At 34.7% G+C, this 23,104-nt stretch overlaps 1 protein-coding gene across 9 annotated transcripts in view; it reads right to left on the bottom strand.

Annotated features, from left to right (window-relative positions):
• SNX29 (sorting nexin 29) overlaps positions 1-23,104 on the bottom strand; it is a 158,866-nt gene that overhangs the window by 120,813 nt on the left and 14,949 nt on the right. For all 9 annotated transcript variants that reach the window (XR_003255306.1, XM_026076631.1, XM_026076630.1 and 6 more), the window contains exons 5-11: positions 20,675-20,855; positions 18,712-18,782; positions 17,561-17,809; positions 14,866-15,241; positions 14,090-14,208; positions 9,027-9,105; positions 8,396-8,478 (exon numbers count right to left, since the gene is read on the bottom strand). Coding sequence is in view for 8 of the 9 variants with exons in the window: in XM_026076631.1 (XP_025932416.1) it covers positions 8,396-8,478; positions 9,027-9,105; positions 14,090-14,208; positions 14,866-15,241; positions 17,561-17,809; positions 18,712-18,782; positions 20,675-20,855 (1,158 nt within the window). In the remaining variant the exon portion in view is untranslated. The remainder of the gene's footprint in view (positions 1-8,395; positions 8,479-9,026; positions 9,106-14,089; positions 14,209-14,865; positions 15,242-17,560; positions 17,810-18,711; positions 18,783-20,674; positions 20,856-23,104) is intronic.

The following is a 23,104-nucleotide window of genomic DNA, read 5'->3' as shown; positions in this document are numbered from 1 at the left end:
CTAAGCTAGAGGAAATATATTTCTTCAGCACTCCAATAAAAGTGGTGAATCTAAAAACCATTCACACAACACTTCTAGTTATACTGTACTGCACAAGAAAAAAAAAACTTTATTAAATGTGTATATAAAACAGCTTTCACATTACATATAAGTGAATAAATATCCAGATGTAATTAAAGCATTACATTCACAATGAAAAAAATTTAACTACCAACTTTTGGCAGAGAAGTCAAAAAAAAAATTTTTTTTTCCATTTCCAACACTGAAGTGCTTCTACAACTCATTTTCAAAACTGACTTAAATAATCCTGTGTTTTTTCAGAAAAAATAACCCAGTCTGGAAAGTGAAAATATCTGCTGGGAACAGAATGTTAAAAAAATAAAAATAAATAAAATAAAAAAACCCAAACCACACTATAGGCTACAGTTCTCTCTTACTACTGTTGAATACAAGGACTGAGGACCACAGCAAAACAGTATATTGATATCAATACAGTAATAATTAAAATTGCTACCTTTTACAATCATGCTTTACCCTAGGAAAAAAGATGTATTGAAGCATCCAAGCTAGAGTTCTTTTTATCTGACATAGTAACAAGTGTAAACCAAACCTTGTTACTTCCTACAAATATCTTCATAAAATCCTTTTGTCATTATATCAAGAACGAAAAAAGAATCATGAGAGAATTTTAATGATCTTGTAAGAAATACAACCTTCAGTTGCACTGCCACCTGATTTTCAACAAAGATTTTCAGTAGCAGCAGGGCTCAAGTGAGGGGATGAGTTAAGGACCATCCATCTTCACATAAGTCACCACATCCCTTGTCTTCTTTAGGGTTAGTTTTTACAATGATACCAGAGTAGCTCAGTACTATAAAGTGTCAGCTCAAAGCTCTGCCTCACCTAGAGTCCTGCTGCTATTACAAAGCTTTTACCACATATCTGTACAGCTGTACTATTACTACTCACTATAATTTTACAGAAAAATACAAAGCCTTAATGGTTTAATTTGAATTTTTGACTTTTAATTTTGACTTCCAGATCTTGCATGAATATATGAAATCCAGGAGATCTTTCAAGATTTGTATGACCTCTAGCAAACATCAGGATGTGTTCTAAACTAGAATCTTTTTGAAATCTTTATTAATAATTTCACCAAAGTTCATCAATAATTTTACAAGAGCAGGGACAGTTACATTAAAACATCCCTCCCAAAAGTTAAATGAAATGGTGCTATGTTTATAACTATAATAAAACTGCCAACTCTTTTCTGCAAGTATTCAAAGCAGATGTCAGCAAATTTTTCATGCTTTTACTGAATCTAAACTAACAAAATTGGTTTCACTTAATTTATTCAAGCAAAGCTGCTAAACAACTTTTTTCTCTCTACATTCAGTTCACCAGTTAAATTATATCCTTCTTTATATTCTTTACAGTTATAGATGATTTTGCCATTTCAAAAAGGTTAGGTTTCTATTATGGACCAGATGATGTCCGCCAACCTCTAGTAGTGGATAAAATTAAGAAGTTCAATGTATCCATCTGTATGGATACCACAATTCAAGTCAGGCATTGTTAATCTCCTGGTACGTTCCCTCTTGTTCTGAAGGGTTCTCACATCACTTCAAATCCGCCGATCCTATTTGCTTTTGTTAAAGATTTTTTTTCAAACTATTTCTGATTCTTTGGTCATGGAGAAAGCAGACAATTATTCTTCTACCCATTCCACATTACAGCGTGAGAACTAATAGACATTAGCAAGAAACATTTCAGTAGGTCATTAGAGGGATTTTGCACTCCATTAATTCAACACAGAAAGAATAATTATTCTTCTACAGCAATTGAGCATCTTTATAAGGGTTCTCCACAAAGCAATCCAAAAGAATCCAAATCTTGCAGGAAAGCCAAAAGGGAAGTTTGGGTGTATTAAATACTAACTTAAAAATACCCCCAAACTTTCTGGAGGCTCCTGCTTTCTCCTGCCATAGTATTAACCACACTTTTGGTTATGAATGTAGCTACTTTATGTGGCTACTTTAATCTGTCTTCCTAAGACTCTCAGCAAAAGGGACATTTCAGCCTGCCCCCCCATCATTCCTACCACCTGCCTTGTGCTGGAACGAGGGTTTACACAAGCACACAAAGTGTCCTCATTTTGAAGTGGATCAGTTCCTGTTAGATTTTTTTCTGCTGGGTTACTTTTAAGAAAAACACTGGTGCTCACACAAGGCACATAACAGAAAGCAGTCAGGGCAGAACAGAACACCTTTTTAATCATTAAAGGTGAGGAAAAATGGACAGAACCGCCTTTTTGGTAATAGAGTTAAAATTGCATTAGAGTGACCAGGTAACCATTGCAATTTAAGTAGCAATTGTAGAAAAAATTAAAACAGAAAGATTGCATATGACAAAATATGCTTTGCTCAATTATTTTGATGGCTATTTTTCAAAAGATAGTTTATAATAGCTTCTATTTACTGGTATTTTGGTGGGGGGGGAATACACTATACATTCTGAGACTTAAGTATTATATTCAGCTATTAAATCTCAAACTTGGTAATTATGAAACTCAACACACCATTAGTAGTCTTTTCATCATGATGAGACACTGCCACTTTGTGGGTGTTTGGAAAGAAGTCTCCCAGCCCCATCCCACCGTGGAAAACTGGTGGATTCTAACAGTCCTCAAACAAGTAATACTTAGTGTTGTGACAATAGCCCAGAGTCTGCCAGCCTATTTGTGAAATAAAAATATGTTCAAGGGATTAGGAAAATATAATAATCCAAGAATCATTCAAACCTTGTACAAGTGTACAACAGGTAAAAAACATACTTAATAAGCTTTTGGTACAATAACACTTTATAATAAATTAAAGATCTTTAACTATCAGCCCAGAGAAGAGAAGACTGAGGAGGAATCTTATCAATGTGTTTAAATATCTGAAGAGAGGGTGTAAATAGGATGGGGCCAGACTCTGTTCAGTGGTGCCCAGTGACAGGACAAGAGGCAATGGGCACAAACTGAAACACAGAAAGGTCCGTCTGAACATAAGGAAAAACTTCCTTACTGTGAGGGTGACTGAGCACTGGAACAGGTTGCCCGGAGAGGTTATGGAGTCTTCATCCCTGGAGATACTTAAAAGCCATCTCGACATGGTCCTGGGCAACCTGCTCTAGGCGACCCTACTGGAGCAGGGGCGTTGGACTAGATGATCTCCATGGGTCCCTTCCAACCTCAACCATTCTGTGATTCTGTGAACTATACTGAGGAATTCAGAATCCTCCTCAAGAAAGCCTCAGGCCAATGGCATTTTGAATATTTCAAGAGCGTCATTAAAAAATGATAATGCTGCAGTCAGAGTGAGTTGCTATTATTTCTCTGACTCTGAATAAATTAAAGCCACTGCTACTCAAACAAGTTACTGCAAGTCTGGCTCTGCACTATCACTGGGGTGACTTCTCTACAATAACTGATTGTATGCACAGTCTGTTTAAACATGTACTGGTTTACTACCATTTAATTGACAGTTAAGCTATTATAAATTGTCTCCAGTTTTCCAATTGTACCAGCCTATTCAAATTGTAACCTTAGCTTGCCTAATAACTTAATCTTCTTTCCCTTATTCCACCCAGAATCTTCTTCATGAACAGATAGTTGAAATCCCATCTTCTCTCACTTCCCTCTCCAACATACACATAAGCAGAGCATGAAAGCAATTTTCTGTCAAAGACCATGGATTGCACAAAAAGAGAAGAAAAAAGTCTTTTGGAATAAAAGACATAAAGCTTTTTATTTACATTTGCCTCATTTTTTCTGAAAGTTATGGACTTGACAATACTGTAGATACACAGCAATACTTAAACTGCAAATCTCATTATCATACATATAGGAACAAAATTCAATGTTTAATTTAGGATCACAAAAGCAAACACACTCATACTCGGTATTTCTTACAAAAAGGCTGGTAATTTAGTTCAGCTACTGATAGTGAAGGTGCAGAAGGAAGCATCAACACAGACAACTAACACGGGCTAAGAACCGAGGGTTCCAAGAAGCCTGTACAGCTGGTGCTTCCTCCAGTACCAATACTGATTCATTGCTATACATATCTTATTTCTTCCTTAAGTAATGAATATTAAGCGGCAGTACTCTCTGTCAATTACTCAAAAAAATTATACTGTTTAATCAACACTTCTTTAACCTCTCCATCTACAGTAAATATAAAGGAATTAAACATTTATTTGTGGTATATAAAATTAAAATAAAGTTACTATGCAAAAGAATTGAGAAACAGTAAGAGATACACCACTATTACTAAGATGCAGCATTTTATATCAACTTCATCTAAAATTTAAGTAATAATCAGAGCTTCAAAAAGACAGATAGTAAGAGTTCAAAATGTTTAAGATTTCACAAGGTACCTTAACAGAAATTTTTGCAACAACTCCTTAAGAAAGGGACTCCCATGTACAAATCAGTCATTCCAAACCGGATCTTTCTTCAGTGGTAAAAATGATAACATAAAACTCAAAGAGCTCATTAACTTTTTAAACTTTTCAGATTAAATCTCTTTCTAAAACACCAACAACTGACTTCCATTGCTGAAATTAATCTATAGTGTCTAACAACTAGTAAAGCTAATACAGGTATCTGCTTTAAAATGTTTTTAATTCACTTGTACCTAATTCACTTGCATAATTCACATGCATAACAAAGAAATTGCTTGCTTCTGAACAGCTTTTATATGATCTCATTCAGAGTATGAAATTGAAAGAAAAAAAAATGACGTGCCTTGATACAAACATCAATTTGCTACCAATCTCCAGAAAAGTCAGAAGTTTCACAACTCTTGTGTTGTTTAGCCAAAGGCTGGATAGTATGATTTGCAGTCATCTGTTACGAAGAATGAGCTGCAAGTGAAACCATCTCTCAGTATACACAAGATCATGCAGCTCTCCTCTGTGATCCTGCAGATGGAATATTGCGGTGGAGTGGGGTAGCAGTCTACCAGAATGATTTCTTTATTATTATTATTATTATTTTCCTGAGTGCAGATTTACACAGATACTTTTGAGACAAATAAAACATCCGACAGATTTGTTGCATCTAAATCAGAAGTCTGACCTTTAAGGACATGCTCTCAAAGCCACCTGACTAACATTGGCTATTAAGGCCTTAGTGCTCCAATATCATGTAAATACTATCCTGTCATGCCACTATTAATAGGACAGATTTTAGTAGAGAACAATATGCTATCGGCCTTCCATTGTATAGAACAGAGTCCTGACAAAAGAAAAAATTCATAAAATGAATTGCAGCTTTTCTCTCAGTGTCAAAATTAATACATCCTCTTTCCTCAGCTGTACTTTCAGAGAAGTCACAAGAACTTAGCATCTTTCAGACCTCCACCCTTCTGACCAGTGGCAACCAAGTTACACAACAGATCAGAAGCTAATTAGAGGAAGACAGAAAGAGAACACATACGTGCCATTTTCTTACACAGCCAGGATAAAAATATAGTACTACATCTTCATTATTGTGTAAGATTTTTTTAAAGATCACGAAAAATCATAGGCTTTCCCAAGAATATATGAAAAAGACTATGGAATGAATAATGTACAATGCTACAACCTTTGCTAACCTTTGTGGTTAAGACCAAATTTTAAAACTAAGGAAAATTATAATGGAAAAACTAAGTTCCCAGATATTTACAAAAAATAGTACAATAATCAAAGATCCTTGTAAAGAAAACACAAGCAGTGCCCTTCTAAAATTAAAGTTTTGGAATTTACTTCATATTTTTCTAGAGCAAAAAGAAAAATGGGAAGACTTGTGCTGGAATGAGAACTTTTCTGGGTGTAAAACAAGGCAGAAAATATAATCTTCCAACGACAGTAACTGGAGCAGACATGATGTTTGTGATTCAAGTATAACAAGATAAATACAATTTAAAAAAAAATGAAGAACAACATAATGGAACAGGAATATGAATATAAAACTTGTGACAAACAATCCTTTATTAAATTGGTTATCAGATATAACTGTTTTTTAGTATAAAAGTAGTGTAAGCTTTCAAACAATGTGTAACATACAGAGAGAAACTGACCCTACAGATTACGATTTCTCTTGAATGATACAGTATATATATATATTTTTTTTAAAGATGTATCTGCTAACTTTACAGATGCAAGGGTCATATATTCAGGAAAACTATTGCAGATGGCAGAAATTTACATGACAGGGGTTGTCATAACATCATTTTTGAGCCTGCATGTCAAGAGGACTGAGAAAAGGTTAGTGTTATACTATCAAATTGAAAAGGAAGCAGGAAAAGAACAGGTTCAAAAAATTCATTTCAGGCTTTATCATCAGAAGCAAGAAGCAGAGAAATCCATAATCACTGGAGACCTCACAGCTTTTATTACTGCACTATTCTATTCCATTTTTCTTGCCTGATGTTTTAAAATTAGTTGCTATGCAACCAAGCTACAAGCCTCACCATTTAATAACTCTTCCACTAATTGCAACAGAGCAAAGGAGCTTCAGTGCCTGGCTTTGTCATAGCACTGAATTCTCCCTGTACGGAGAACCTATGACCAATAACAATCCCCCCCCCCCAAACATTTTTATTGAATGTTTCTGGCCTCATCTGTTCTAAAAGTTATTAACATATAAAGCATAACCAAGCAATTTTGATTGCAATGACAATTAAAATATTTACTAATAGCTCTACTGGCTTCACAGATTATTTTGACATGCTTCACCCCCTCTAACCTGCCCACCACAAATATCTTGACTGGAATGGGAAACTAATGGCAGTGTGTATGCTTCTGTTGATCCTGACTTTTGTTTCATTTGGAAATTGCTAAGCATCAAGCACTGAAAATCTAAAGATTTACTTTCTATTTTACAGCTGCCTTAACTACACATCGGCACTATCTGAGCAACCGAAAAAGACCAATTGCGGCCCCTGCTGGTACCTAATACTCCTCTGAACCTATGAGTACCGCCAAAAGAGTTTAGGAGCAATAAATTCAGGAAGTTTCCTATTAGAATTCCATTACTGAAAAAATAAAATTTAAATATAACTGAAGGATTACATTATAGCAATAACATGAACAGAGAATACGCAGTGACCAAAAATCACAACTTTCAACAATAACTGCATCTAGACTTCTAACTATGTCACTTATTTTAAAATGTCTCAAGCTAGTTTTCCACTTTATAAAGCATTTTTCAGCTTTGTAAAGCTCACTCAGCAGATCAATGCCAGAGATGAAACAGAATCCAACGAAAATGCATGGCATTTTCTACCTCTTTTAACATATATAAATGCTGATATAATTTGATGATACATGACAGTGTAATAATTAATTTAATAAGACCAGAAATCACAGGGTATCTCATAACCTTGCCAGTGAACCATGAGATTAAAGTACCATACTGTTCATTCATTTGGATCATTTCATAAATCAACTTCACAAATGAACCTTGGCTGTATCATTTCTGTCTTCCTAAATGTTATCATTTAGAATTTATTAATACACACACACAAAAAAAGTACACACACCAAAAAAAGCCCCCACACGCACAACACACACCACCACCCCAGAGTTTTGGGCTAAAGCCATATCCATCAGCTCAGTTACAAAACTTTATGTAGGGTCAGGCAAATAAAAGCATACTGGCTTACATATTTAAATAGCTAGTCAGTTTAGGAATAAAGTCTTCATCCTCCAAGCTTATGTGAAGATAAAGGATTAAAAATGAGACAAATATACTGCCCATACCTCTACTAATCTCATTCCCACAACAAAAGCTATTTTATCCCTTCCAACTCCATTCTTAACACAGCTGAACATAACACTGTCCTCCACCTTACCCCTAAGTAACGGTTTTGTTTATGAAAGCCCATATTTATGTTTGGAACACTTTTTCCAGTATCAAAAGCACAGACTGAGTGTACATACAATGAGTTTTGGTTCGGTGTTTTTTTTCTTCCTAGGCATTAAGAAAGAGGAAAAATAATAAGGATCACACCAGAACCTACCGTTAGCATTTTCACAGCTTGCAGGGGTTTGAAGATGTTAATCAAAATTAAATCATTACTGTTCATTTAACTGCTAAAGCCACATATAGCATAAGAGTATCTCTAGCAGTTCTATGGAAAAAAAGGCTAATGTCTATCACCTGGGATCTGCCAATTTAAAAAAATTTTAGAGCAGTCATTTCTAATGGTAGCCAGAATATCAGAAATGAAGTGTTGTATGCTTGTCTAAACAGATCTTATTGGATAAATTAAATTAAAAGGATAAATTAAAAGTTATAGGACTTGAAAAAGCTAATTCTGAAAAGTATACTCCATCAATCTAAATACATCAAGAACGTACTTACTAATTGTCATGGATTCTGGCACAGTGGCTGAAGGCAACATACTGCTTAAATTGTTCACTTGAGCAGGAGGACTGACTTCCCTTCTAGTTAAAGGGGGAAAATATCATCAGTAAATGAAAAAAAAAAAAAATCCTGAATCCAAAAGTTTAAGCAAGCATTGCAGAAACTGGAACAGAAGTGTCACTATCTATTCAAAACATGTAGTTACACACAGAAAACAACCCATATTCAACCAACTTAAACTTAATTATCCTTTAATGTATTTGTTGTGAGTCTGATCTAAGGATATACATAAAAAGATTCAAATCAACAAGCCATGGGGAGAGTATGATAAAAAACAACATAAAATCTATTTTCAAAACCTAGAGGCTATGTCTGCATATTATTTGACACGACTGCTTGACTCCATTAAGATAATTAGGAAAAGTTCAATATACAAGAAAACTATATAAAAGGGGAAGTGTAGGCTTTGTATTCGTCCTTCCAAACACTTGTAAGATTAGCCTGATTAACAGCTTGTTTTCCCGTACTGAGCATACGTGTTGTGTATGTGATAGGCAACAATAACAAGCTGGTAGCTATAGGGTGAAGGGGTTTTGTTTCCTTTTAAGAAAACATATTTGACATGTACCTGTAAGGAAGATCAGATCTTCTTTGAACCAGTTCTACTGCAAGAACACTTTCATGCCCCTCTCCATTCTCCAAGTTATCTAAAGTAGAATGCATAGCATAAACTTTCTTTAGTTAACAGTATTTTAAAAGAAGAAATCCAAAAGAGAAACAGAAGCAAGACAGTTACATTCGCAACTATATACACTCATCTTTACTATCAGTTTTAAACATTTTGAATTCTTTCTCCAAAACTGAGTTTATATACTGATATTTTACACCAATAACAACTTTACAGAGCTGTGAAGAGACCTCTTATTGAAGTTCTTTTTGCAAGACCCAGGAGTTTAATAAAAACATGACAATTGTAACTCATTACAAATCTATTTGCCACTTGCAGGGAGAGAATTTGTAGTTAGTCCCCAGTTGAACCCTGGCAAAGGCACTAGTCCCTTACGCATTCCCAGTGGAGCATGATGGCTTTTCCTGGCTCCTTACACCTGTGTACCAAATATAAAAAAATCAGATAGATTATGAGATACTTTTCAAAGAAAGCATGGATAATATGCACCCATACACAGATCCACAGCCCACAGGAGCAAAATATACACACAGGGCCTGTCATGATACTAGCTCAGGTGAAAGGAAGTGAACAAAAACCCTTCTGTAACTGTAACAAGAAAAAACAAAAAAACACATTTAAACACACTTACTGATGTTTTCTGCATGTCATTATGTAAGACCTAAAGTCACTATAAAACAATCATAAAAGCATGTGCTAAAATAACGCAAAGTTTAAAAAGCAGGAAATCTAGAAGAAAAAGTTGATGGGAATTACAGTCACGTAAGGATGATCACGGAGGGGAAAGTTTGTTTTGCAAGCCATAGAGCTGTAGAGTTTACTGAAGCTCAGCTCCTAACTGCATACTACATTTTTCTTCCAGGCAACTGAATTTTTACTCAGGCTTTCTCATCTCCAGGTACATGGAGATATGATATGTCCTGACACATCCCTGAAGCACTGCAACAGACTAGAACCGAAAATGCTCATATTGGCATACAACACTCTATATTGCAATCTATTTCAATGTATATGTCTTGTCATTTATCTGTATAAACCAAAACAATAGGTTAAATTATATGCTTTACAAGAGCACATTAAGTATGTTATTATGACACTGTTGTTGCTAAAATGATCAACTTTTCAGTTATTGGGCTGAACTGCCCTCAGAAAAAGCCCACATTCCCTCTTACATCATTCATCTAGCAAAAGTGTATCTTCCAAAGTCAAGCACACAGCTGCTTAAGGCAGCTTTCAATCTCATTAAATTATTATGTCTAGGGAGAGGGCAACCATACCTGTGTGTATCATTGTCCCTATGGGTCGCTATTGCCATTTGGGTTGCATGACAGTTATTAGTGAAAACTGCCTGCAACCGATCTCCATCAGTCCAGGACTGTTCAGAAGAGCATGGAAAGTTGAAACCAGGAAACCAGGTAGCAGAATCAGTGGTGTTGTTTATTAACACTGTTGAAGACAATTCCTTTCACCAGCACAATACCATGGTGTTCTGGGTTGCATGTTGGGCCATAGGGGTTACCACAAAGACAAGACGACAGAAAGAGCTGAAAAGATCTGTACAGCATGCCAGAACAGGCCCAGCATTGCTCATCTCTAGTACCTGAGCACTGTCTTCAAAACAGGTCTGAGATGAAGCAATGTTACACCAGGTAGGACAATAACAGAGTAGAAGGCAATAATCCTGATGGTACATGGAAACATAACTGAACATCATTGAATTGTGAACAGCACAGAACTGATGCACAAAACTCTGCAGTTGAGTAGCAGATGGCTAAGTTAGAGTGCTCTGAGCATATAAGCACATGAGCCCCATCACGGGACAGGTATTGTATTGAGAATGTTATTAACCATTTTACCTTTGCAATGTTTTCTAAGTGTATATGAAAGGTCATTCTCACGTGGTACCTCAATGAGTTGATTCAGATATGGCCTACTTCAAGTTCTGCCTATTTTGATTCATATTTCACTCACAGTTCAAGTATCACTTAACTGAAAAGTCCTCTTTACTGTTCAGGCTGCACTCAATTAAAACACTATCTGCAGCAGTAATTAGCCAGGCTGGCAATGCTATTAGTCAAGACATCCTGCTGAAAATAACTCAGCTTAAGACCTGAAGCACATATAATCTACATAGGTAAGCTTTCATGAATGAATGAAAGCACAGACTGGATAATTAAAGTTCTACCAAAAGCTACCTGGAAGTCAACAGAACCATGATGCTACTGTGTAGATCTACTTGGTACTCCAGTGTTATACACTCCAAACTCAAAAGTGCAGCAGAACTAGAACAGATACAATGAAGGGCAACCAGAACTAACAGAACAGAGAGAGCTTTCAGACAAGGAGTGAACAAGGAGGCTAAGACTCTTCAGTTTGGAAGAGTCAATGGTGTTTGAGATACAAACTGCTGATGGCATGAAATAGATAAACAGTGCATTATTATTCTTTACTTTTTCTCCCTGTAACACAAGAACTGGAGAACAACCACTGAAATTATCAGAAGGCAACAGATTTTTTTTTTTTTTAATCCAAAAGCTTAAGTAAATTATCACAGCGTACTGTGGAGCTAGAGTCAGTTTAAAAGGTGATTAGCTGCGATGTTACATCCACTTCCACATACTGAAAAACCAAATGATCTAAAGCAAAAAGAAGTCCCTGAATGGCTAGAAGCCAGCAGGGTATACTAAGAAAAGGATCATTCAGTATATATCCTGTTTATTGTATTCTTTATCTAAGTGTCTATTACTGGACTAAACAGTACTTTTATTTTTAAAACTCTTAAATAAGCCTGTACACCTGGAACTAGAAATCAGTATACACCTGTGCATTAACTTAGAAAGAACTGAACTATTACAGTAATAGATGTGTAGTGATAAATATTCTAACCACTGTCATACACATAGCAACTTGCAATCTCATACTGCCTGTTCTACGTATCCATTTTTTACAGATAAGTCAGATTACCAGCAAGGACAAACATCCAGTACCTGTTTCAGATCTTTGCCTTGTTAAAACCAGAAAAAGGGCCATATACTACGAACAAAAACTCTTTGCCATCTCCTTCACAAAAGTAAGTCTGTGTGACATTTATTGCTGGCTTCTCTGGTAATCCCTTTCCAGGACAGAATCTTAACTTGGTCTCCTGACTTTTGATTCCAGCTATAGACTGATCCCTCCTGATCCCATGCTTGTATTGTGACATCTGAGTGGCTATTAACTCCCTAATTCAACTGCAGGCTCTCCATTTTTTCCCCTCAATATAAACAGGAACATGTGCTTGTCTTCCAGGTTTTCAATCTGTAGTAGCCCGTGAATATTTATAATTCTATGGTCTATTTCTAATGGTGTCTGTATAAACTCCTATAAGAGAACAAGTTCATACGCACTATGCCACAAACTACATAATGCTTTCTAAATACATCCCTTTCTAAATTGGATAATGTGGGAGGACAAGGAAAAAAAAAATAAAAGCCACTTCTTATTTTTCTGAAATACTGGCATTTCTTCATATATACAATATACAAAAATACAGCAGAGGGCAGTATAACATTACTGTATGATTCATGTTATTCTTATCACCTTAATTATGGAATTTTAAAAAGTGAATCCCATTTTTTCACAGCCCTTCAATTAATGGTCCATTGAAACTCTTGGAATGTTTACTGTACAACCAAAAATCAGAAAATATTTTTACCATTAAAACAAATTATTTGAATGTTGCTGAGATTTTTAAGTGGTCACTGAAATAAGAACACCTATCTAAGGTTTTATATAAGCAGGGCTTTATAAACAACTAGAAAAATACTAACTCTCTGCTCCAGATTTTATTGCTCCTGCTCTTATGTCTTTGATTTCAACAATTTAACGGACAATAATAATAGTAAGTTTTAGCAGGGTCTTCCAGTTTATTTCCCCAAATACATCCAATTAACCCTGCCTCAAGAGCTAAGCAAACCTTTTTCAAAGCCAATTTTTTGTAAGAATTTTTTGTTTTTAATACCAGTATTGATAATGGAGAAACACTAAATAAAAATTAACAAACACCTTTCAATATTCAGCTAAAGCTGGTAGACACCAAACCTAGTACATTAAAATCCACACTACGCTAAGCTAAATCTCTGTTAGCTTGTTATACCAAGCAGACGTACTGGGGGTTAGGGTAACTATGCCATCCATATAATTTATGCAACAAGAAGAAAACAGCACTCATATCTAACATCAATGTACAAGAAAGTTCCACAGCTGCTTTTTACATACAGGAAAGCCAGTATCATCTCTGCCTTTCTCAAGACCAATCACTATCAGTTCCTTTCGCTTTTCTTTGTGGATCCTGTTTTCCTACCTCTGATCCTTCTCACTGCTTTCTTCAATAACTTCTCCAATTGGTCCACGTCATCCTTGAAGTGCAGTACCCAAAACAGCATGCAGTATTGCAGCTGAGGCCTCATCAGAGCCAAATGAGCATAATCTTACAAGTGACACTTTCATTTAGGCATCTCAGTACAAAGTGTGCTTCTACTGCTGAAGCACAGCATTGCTGACTCACTACCAGCTTGTGACCCACTCTAATTCTCATATCCTTTTCTGAACAAGTATTTCCTAGCCAATCACTCCTCATCTTGTATTTAAGCAAATAATGGCTTCTATTGAACTGCATCCAATATTTGATAGTTTCTCCAATCTGCCAAAATTAATTTTAAATCAAATCTCTAACACACTTGCAGCTTCTTCCAACTTAATGGCGTCTACAAATTGGATTCAAAACTCTACTCTGACATTGATAAATCCTCTTCAAGTAGATAGCTTAAAGATGAGCTAAGTGCAAGACTACTCAAATGGAGAACTTTAATCCAGGGCCAGAATTAATTTTATTAAAATCCCCAGCCTAGTCCCAACGGCGCAATACCTCCTATATTCTTACAATCCTGTATTTCTTAGCATTGTCTCATGCTAGAAATTCTGTTACAAAACTTGCTGAAATCAGGTAGAATTACAATACCTACCAGTTTGTGAGTAAGAGCCAACAGCACTGACAGGAAACAGAACATCTGAGTCATCATTCAGGACCTGTAGAGGAGTCCAACTGCATATCTGAGAATTGCATGCACTTTTTTCATGAGGCCTAGAGTTAAAGAAGAAAAAAAGAAGCTATTTTTATAGTCAACATTAATTTTTGCAACACTTTCATTTCTTTCAGGCATACTGCTGCAAGAAAAAAAGAACCCTGCATTTCAGTCTCCCTGCCAGTTTCTTGGTTCAGACATCACAAATTCACAGGATATCAGACTATCGCAAAGCAGACAAGAAGCAGTGCTTTCCTCTTCCCCCCTACTCTGCAAAGGGATCTCAGTCAGAGATGAAGAGGGGATATCAGTATCTAAAGTTACTCTTTTTCTCTTAATTTTATGAGTTTGTCTTGTTTAATTACATACTCTGATACTAGTAGGCTTCCTCTGTTTAAGAGATGTTGTTTTACTGTGAAGCCAAAATCTAGCTGATATCATACTAAGAAAACTTCAGTTAAGTCAGAATTAGCCTGGCTTTATCATTCAACACTTGCAGCAATTGAGAACTTCACGAAGAACAAACTTGAAATCTCAAAATTCTGATTTTCAGCAGAACTTAGAAACAAACTACCACCACCACACTGGTCCAGATGCTTCAGGGATTTTTGTTAGCTAAATGAACTTGCCAGTACCCATGAAGTACAAAAAGGCAGCATGGGGGGAGGGGGCATGAAAAAAATTGTATTACTGGCTCCTTCACTAAAATTACATACTTTTCAGAAGCTTCAACTTCATCTTCTGTGCCTTTATTTCCTGATGTTCTTCCATACAGCTCATCTTCATTTTCATCTATATCTTCATCATCAATGCTCTTCACATCTAGTTTCTGGTATTCACATTCTCCATTCATAAACACTGAATTGCTTTTCCACAAATGGTTACTTTCATTCCCGTTCATTTTTTTTCCAAGATTGCTTTCAGATGAGGGTAACACAAAAACTGAAGATATGTCTGAATTCTCCTCTGAACTTTCTCCTGTGACCAGAGTCTTTATGGCATCCCCGAAGTTTTGCTCATCTTCCTCTTCATCAAATGAGATAATATTTGTCACTCTCTTCTTCTTTTTTCGATCTTTTTTTGATTTTAAATCTGGTAGCAACAGAAAGGTGTGCATATTTTAAAAAAAAGATAAACAACGTAATACACTTAATTTTTTTCCTTAAAAGAACTTAAGTTCTAAAAGAAAAAGAGTTGATACTTATAGAGCAATAAAAAGTGAACAGTTACGATTTTCAGACATTGATTAGATAAAACTGTTAATGCATTGCTGAAAAAACATCTGAAATATGAAAATAGTGAATAGCAGAGGTTTTTTTTTTAATCATGGCTTATTGAAAGTTTATTGAGTTGTTTTAGATCAGAAAATTCTGGGGACATTTTAGAACAAATATCTCAAGTCTGAGTAATTATTTGAGTAAAAAGGGGTTAAAACATCAAAAAGAATAACAGAAGGTAAGATGGGAAACAAAAGGAAAGACACTTAAATCCACAAGGCATTTTATCATCTTTTCATACACACGAACTTTTAAATCTTTAACACTTATTTTATATGCCTTACATAATTCAGATTTTGAAAAGATATTTTGGAGGTGCATTTATGATAGTATTTTATTGGAAAGGGAAAAAAAGATCAACAATCTTATAAAACAAAATTTTTAAAAGGTTAGCCTTCCAGCCACCCTATCCTATGGACTATGGCTACTGTTTATTGAAGAATATGCCTACACAACAAAGGCAACATGAAACATTTCTGGAAATAAATAAATACTTGCAAGCAACTAGAGGTAGTTTTGTTTATATTCTGGAAAGAGAATAGTCAGTTTTCAGAAAAAAAAACAAAACAAAACTCGCTTACTTCCTCTGCTAATTAATTCTTAGTCTTGAAATACAATGAAATCCTTTCCAATTACAGTACATCTATCCTGTGACAGTAGTTATTTTTAAATAATAACCCCTTCTCACCAGTTCTAATGTGTATATGAAGCTAAGTGTTCTTGGAAATTTGGAGCACTCCAAGAAGCATCAGAAACTCATTCACCCAGACAAACAAAACAGTTTAGTTGCAATGTAAGTTAAGTCAAGTCCCACTGTTATATACACACAGGAGACATTAATGAATTTTTAAGAGCAAGAGGAAGCCGGAACCCCTTCTGAACGTACATGGAATCCTAGCAAAGAGCACCGACCTTAATGGAAACATTTGACTTACTCTAATATTCTGCATACTATGGCATTTGAACATACCTATTTTTTAAGCGAAGTTTTATTGTACATTGTACAGTCTACGCAAGTATGTACTGCATATGTATACACATACCATAAACGATGTCACAGAGGCATGTGTAACATACGGTCAACTATCACATTATTCCTTCTTGAAAATCTATTCTGTACAAACAAAGTTACCCCAATTCAAGTATTATTTTAGTCTCGTCTATAGCCCTAAACAACAAAAGCTTTACTTCCGTTTGGTTTAGAAGACTTTGCTTTAAGACAACAGGCCACTTTAAAAGCCAATAGGAAAAGCAGATCTGATCTCTACTTCTATTCCTACCAGGTAATATTTACATCTTTTTTTCCTCCCTCTTTTTTTCCTTTTTGTCATAATCAAACCAATTTAAATTTTAAAACCTTAAAGAAAACCTTGTCTTTTAATTGAAAAGATACAGAAATCCCAGTGTCTTGCTGTGCTTGTGCACCTTTACAAAAGCAAAGCATTCTCTCAGTTTAGTTTCTGGAAACAAAGATGATAATATATTCCTTTGTTATTTTCAGAGTTGAAAATGTGTAATGAATATCACATTTTGCTTAATTAATTTCAAATTACAGCAAATTAATACTTCATATACTTGTTAGCAACTAATATCCTACAAGCTGGTTGCAATGCTAACACATTTAAAGGTAGAAAGAATGTATGAGTAAAATTTCATTTGTGGTAATTATTTATTTCATACGAGAATTCAGACTATAAACATGGGTACTGCTTCAAGAGGCTTACAAACTAGCTTTTAATCTGATATGTAACAACAGATACATGGTAGCATAGTTCTTTACTGATAAAGATTAAGTGCCAAATGTGAGCATATTGAAAATGACAAATCATTACATTAGAAATTGCAGGGCATAATGTTATGAATTAGAAATCTGTCTTAACAAGTCACAAGTAAAACACCTTAACAGGAAATTAAAATACACATTTATTATCCATTATTCATACCAGTATTTCCAAAAAGCTTCTTATTTTTATCTTGCATTCACCTGTTTCATATGTGTATTACATTCTTTTTAAGGGTTTTTTTCCCCCTCTATAATAGTGTATTAAAGTTGTATTTAATTGAAAAAAGGATTTAAACACATTTGAGGATTTTATAGTGTTCTGAATGACATTCACATTGCAAAAATGCTTACCAGCATTTACATTCTTTGACAGAACAGGAAGTGGGTCAATGTCTTGGTCAGATTTGATTAGAATGGAGACAGCAGACGATGCAGTTATCTCTCTAAGAAGGCTGCTAACACCTTGAGTGGATTCTTTCAATAATGAGGTGACATTTTGCGTTGATTCCTTTAACAGATCAGACACTGTGGGTATGCATTTGCTCTGCCCATTTAAATCCTTATTATCAATGTTGATTGCAAAAAGAATGGAGTTCAGACCTTCAGATAAAAGAAAGGAAAAAAGTAGACCGAAAAACCCACTATATACTTCATACAAAAGTTACACAAGTAAAGTTTGAGGATGCAATATAAACATATGACATGTAAAAACATTTTCCCCAAAATTTTCCCAGTTCTCCATACATGAATTTTTATTCTTTCATGTACCATTCTTTCTTTGCTAGATAGTATTCAAGCTGATGCAATCAGTTCTGAATTTATTTTGACATCTGTACGGCTGACTAACATTAAATAAGCAATAAGGACTGTGAACTGATTTATTTATAACCTGATATTTAAATCCATTTCACTGCAACTTTGTCAGTTCTTTATACCCTATAAAATATTTTTAAAAATTTGTCAGTTCTTAAATACTATTTAAAAAAAAAGGAAAAAACCTCCTGTGAATCCTATCTTTCAAAACAAACCATGTGACCATGCATCTGAGAAACCCAGATGTAAACAGTAATACCGAACTACTTGTGTGGTCAAACTCCAGAAAAATAAGTCATCTCTGTTACCATTCCTGACTCTTAATTTTCCTCCCACATATTTACTTTTAATGTTCTTCTCTAGTTAGGAACAACGCTATTTATTTATTTATTTATTTTAATTGACATAGTTCAAAAAAGAAAAGTTAGCCTGGACTGATGAAGAGTTAGAACTTTTATCTGCAAAAGACTTCAGCAGCAGTGGACAGGCAAGATCAGTATTTTAACAGTACACCAATTCATAACACTAACTGGTATAATATCCTAGACTTTGTACCCCCAAAAACCTGACATTTAATGCACACTGTCTACATAAACTAACAGCGTATTTAAGAAGTTCTCCACAACCAAAAACAGAAATAACATCTCAAAGTAGTTTTCCAAGAACAGTAGCATTTAAGTCAGTCCTACCAGCTGCCATTGTAGGGATCATACTAGAACGTTCTTCATCCATCAAAAAAGACCAGTCTTCATAGAAGACACTATAATTTGAAAGGTAAAAACAAAAAAATATACAGCCTATATTAACATATATTTCATTTTAAATGACTTCAAATGAAGACTGAAAAATAAGCTTTAGGACACCAATGGATATGACTCTGAAGCCCTGCAATATATGGAAAGTCTGAATAGTCATGTCAGACAAGCTAAAATAGCAGAACCTATTTAAATAAACAAAAAATTCTTTAAGTGAAAAAGTGTATGAGAATTACTAATGTAGTAATTTATCTTCAGTTGTGCACTCTCCATTTTTCTACTGAGAAAAAAGTCACTCAGGCAATGAGGGCCATATCACAAAAACAGTCACAGTTACTTCTCTGTAGTTACTGCTATATTGTACATAATTTTAAATGACTATATTTGACCATAATTACCAAGCCATTTTACAAAATATTAGAATGCATGGCTACAAACAAAAAAAGATCCACTTGTTATAGTGACCTATTTCAATACTCAAAAGCAAATCATTAATTACCTTAAGTAATTAAAGTCAGTTAGGAATCTGGATGCAAGTCAGTAAAAAAAATAAAAGATCAGAAAATTAACATGAAGTTTGGGGTGAACATGTGAATTGATTTGTTCTAAACAAATTCTATGTGATTCTTTTATGATTCTTACATGATTCGTTTCATAAGCAGGATGCTGTATTTTTACTATCAGCACTCAATTAAAAAAAGTATTAAAACACATAGCAAGAAAAAAAACAACCTTTGTTAAACAAATTTGACTAATTCATTTGAAAGCAGACAAAAGAGACAAGAGTTCGGGATGTAAACTGATTCTGTAAATCCCATCTGAAAATGGATAACATTTAAATCTTCTGTATTTCAAAATAAGTTTTTTTAGAACTTGAGAGTACGTAGAATGCCCAAGAGAGTGTTGACAAAGCTGATACAGCATCTACAAGCATGAGAGTAATAGTGACTTAGCAATCCAAGTCATTGATCTCTCACATGAGTTTTCAGATTTTTTTCCTTGTTATTTCTTTTGTCTTTATTTAACTTTGTATCAAACACTTATCTTTCAAGAAAGCCATGGAAGGCTGGAACAGACTGAAAATGAAAAGGAGGTACCGAAGAGCTCAGTACTGGCAATAGTCTTATCTAACATATCCATTAACTGACACAAATAGAAAGAATGCCTTTCTGTTCAATTCATTGGGCTGGATCAAGCGCAGGTTATTAATAGAATACTACAAATTTCCAAAAAGAAAAGGATCTGAACATGTATGGGGAAAAGGGTAGGGCAGTATCAAATGGAATTGAACTCAGGAAAGTATGAACTTAAGTGTATTTTACATTTCCAAAGTACCTTAGGACTTCACAAAGCATAGTAAGTTATTCTGATAGTAACTGTAGCAACGAGGTTCACAAACTGCTACAAAGCCACCTTCAAGTGATATGCAATAGCAGTTACCTATTGCCTGAGTGACAGGGCTTTTTTACATTCCAGGGCGAGCCTCTCCGTACAGGCAATTACCACTGATGGATTCATCAGACAGAGACAGAGGCTGCAATAGTACGCTATTTTGTGGGAATGAGAGAGGCACCTCAAAGCATAGTGTCAAGGTCTCAGCGAGGAAAACTCTTGAAAGAGTAGGGAAGGGAATTGGGGAAGAGGATGGAAATGAATAGGAGGATAGAAGTCAATATCTTCACATGCAAGAATGTGAAGCTTCAGCTCAAATGCTGAAGTAGGCTATCTCAGAGGCTATCAAAATTTAAAAAAATAAACGAAAGCAGGATGTTATGCAGCTTCACTAGAATACTGATTAATGTGGTGTTTTGTTACAGTTGCATATATATTCTGTCTTAATACTTCGTTTGTCAATATATGCACATTTCCTACATTACAAAGATACCAAATACAGTACCTCAGCCGATTCTTATCTGCAAGCAGCATGTGAACATATCTTTCCAGAGAATGTTCATTCAATGCACAGCGCAACCAAGCCCGGCCTCTACCAATATCTGTAGTAATTGCCTTCAGGGAATAAAAGCGCTGCAGTTCATGTTTATTCAGAACTTCTTTCACATAATACCAAAACACTGGTTCTGGAAAAAACAAAAATAAACCCTCAATGCTCATGTTTTTTTCTATCTTACTTTCTTCTACTGAAGTTTATTTTACAAGTTTCATCCAGTCTTACTTCAAAATCAACATAAATAGTGTTTCATACTTGATAAATTACCTCCAATTCCTTCCATTTGAGTGCATCTATTATGCAATTTTACAAAACAAAAAGCTAATTGGATACAACACTGAACAAAGATGAATTAGTTACCGTCTTCTTGTAACTCTCCAGTTAAGTAGGTTGTTTACTTCTAGAGAATTTAGGCTATTTAAGCACTTGGAACATTTTAGTTCATTAAAAAAAAAAAAATCCAAACACACACATTCTACCTTACATTTTTAAAGAGAATTCACATTTTAAAGTGCATTTAAACAGTATTTCACCCATACACATGTTTAGCTGGGAACATACTATTAAAAGAAAAGAAAACATTCTAGAACTCTATTTTACTGCTGACTGCCAAATGTTAAAAGCCAGTTCCAAGGGAACCGGTGGCTCCAGAATCTTCAGAGAATTACTATTTAAAATGATGAAAAAAAGTTAAATTTAATGGCAACAATTCATCTTTCCTCTAAATACTTTCCTTGCCCTGCCTCCAAACATTGATAAAACTATTTTTTATAAGTGCTTATATAATTGTATAATTGCTTCAAATTTCTCAATTGGATGTAACAAAAATCTACATGTCAGTAATTGTGCTTGCACAATTTTTAAAAAATGGTATTTTACAAGGTCCTGTTTCTTAACTGAATAAAAGCATATATTTTAAGGACATATTTATTCCAAATCACATCTTCCCATTTTCTCAGGGTGAAAAGAATAACCAAACATCACATAATTTATTCTGTAAGCCTTTTGAATCATTATTATATGGTAAAGTTTGGCAATCATTAGCCATTAATGTTGCATAAAATACTTCTTGAAAGTACATTAAAAACTAATATTAACAATAGGTTTCATGTGGTTTTGCTTTTGTATAACCAGAATTGTCAGATAACTAGAACAGTTAGAAGGCTGTTAATGTATGCAATTAGTAACATATTAACAGATTCAACCAAAGGCAGACAGGCCTTGAAGGAGGAAAAAGGAGGAAAAACAGATTTGAGAAACTCGGACATTCTACAGAAAATTTAAAACACATCTATCTTTCAGGGAAAAAATGCAGGTGCTCCTTTTGACAGTTTAATGAATGTCTTTGGTCAACATTTTTTAAGGTAACAAAGGGAAAAATAATTCTGTTGTAGGAATGAGTGGTACAACATCAGTTCAAATATTATGCTGACTTTCGATCATAACCTCCATGCAGATGGCATAAAAGTTTAAAGAAGGGTATCAAATTTCCTCAAAGAGGCATGAAAAAATTCACATGTGACAGCTAAGAAGAGATTGAGCCTGTCTCTCCATGTTTATCACCTAAGATTTTTATTTTTTAATGCAGTTAAAAGTTTTAAGAAAAGGCCATCCATGACGCTTCTCCTTCTCTCCACTAAATAAAAGTGCACACGGTCAGGCTTTGAATAGGTTTTCACTACAGATTATGTCTTCTCTTGGTGAAATAGGATCATTTGGGGATATGGCTTTGTTTCTTAATCTCTGCTGAAAGTCACATACAGGTTAGAAAAGCTATTTTAGAAACCTAAACATATAAAACCAAATTAGAACCACTATCTAAAATTTTTGCCAAACAGGTCTGACAGTAATATAAGAATACCCCATAGTTCTTCTAAATGGAATAACCTGTGCAAAATACAGCAACCACATAAAAGGGTGAGAAAAAATTTCCACGCAGTCACATAGCTCTCAAGTTTCCACTTCAAGGGACTTTATGTTTCTCTAAAATGCTAAAGTATTGGACTCAAAGGATCATTGGTTTAATCCAGCATTATCTTAGATTTCAGTAAACATCATGCAAATTATTGCACAATTGCAATACTTTACTAACAATGTAGAGTTACTCACGCAAAACCAGAAGTATAATTTGCTGAACTAAGACTAGTCAGATTGACATGGAAAGGATAAGGAGGTCCATAGAATATATAAGAACATTCAAATATCATATGTTCTACCCATTTGATTTCAATTTATTTGCATCTGCATTACAAAAATAAAATGTGTGCATATCTAAAAATAAAAAATTCTTTAAGATGCTGCATTTGTATCAAGACTACAGTGATTTAACGATTTTGGTTTTGGGGACCAATGAAGTTCATTCTTCTGTCTTACTAAAAC

This window comes from Apteryx rowi, unplaced genomic scaffold (assembly GCF_003343035.1).
Source record: "Apteryx rowi isolate R43461 unplaced genomic scaffold, aptRow1 scaffold_436, whole genome shotgun sequence".
NCBI classification, from domain to species: domain Eukaryota; kingdom Metazoa; phylum Chordata; class Aves; order Apterygiformes; family Apterygidae; genus Apteryx; species Apteryx rowi.
This window is presented reverse-complemented; position numbering and strand designations above follow the sequence as displayed.